We start from the raw sequence: 590 nt of genomic DNA, 5'->3' as shown, positions 1-590 counted from the left end.
ATATATATATATATATATATATATATATATTTATAACACAAAGGCAGTTATTACTGAACATATATAATAATCTCATCTATTTCATATCGATACAGGTTGAGGAGCTTCTGAAGGAGTACGACAACGTCTGTACTTTAAGAGTCCGAATGCCGATATCATCTGATCTGAACAATCCTCGTAACTTCATCACGAAGATCAGTCGATACGACAAGGTGGTTAATATCCCAAACAGCATGACTGTATTGGATGAGTTGCTTCCAATATCAATCGAGATGGCTAAGAGAAATTGCAGGGGAATATGGAACTTCACCAACCCGGGCGTTGTGACCCACAATGAGATCTTGGAGCTTTACAAGGCTTACGTTGATCCCGGCTTCAGTTGGGTCAACTTTACACTCGAAGAACAGGCGAAGGTGATCGTCGCGCCTCGCAGCAATAACGAATTGGATGCTTCGAAGTTGAAGAACGAGTTTCCGGAGCTGCTGTCGATTAAAGAATCTCTCATAAGATATGTGTTCGAGCCCAACCGGAAGCAGGTGAAGTGACGCTAAGGACGGGATAATCTTTTGGCGAGCAGGTTCTTCTTTTTC

General features: G+C 41.9%; 1 protein-coding gene across 1 annotated transcript; it reads left to right on the top strand.

The window, feature by feature from the left end:
• Window positions 1-47: 47 nt before the first annotated feature.
• On the top strand, window positions 48-584 carry LOC110039266 (bifunctional dTDP-4-dehydrorhamnose 3,5-epimerase/dTDP-4-dehydrorhamnose reductase-like; the record flags this gene model as incomplete). Its single annotated transcript, XM_020744273.1, has 1 exon — window positions 48-584. A coding segment is annotated over one exon (498 nt), but the record flags the coding sequence as incomplete, so codon positions are not given.
• Window positions 585-590: the final 6 nt, after the last annotated feature.

The sequence above is a fragment of the Phalaenopsis equestris genome, unplaced genomic scaffold, assembly GCF_001263595.1.
Source record: "Phalaenopsis equestris unplaced genomic scaffold, ASM126359v1 Scaffold236058, whole genome shotgun sequence".
NCBI lineage: Eukaryota > Viridiplantae > Streptophyta > Magnoliopsida > Asparagales > Orchidaceae > Phalaenopsis > Phalaenopsis equestris.
Note: the sequence above shows the minus strand (reverse complement) of the source record. Positions and strands in the feature narration are given on the sequence as shown.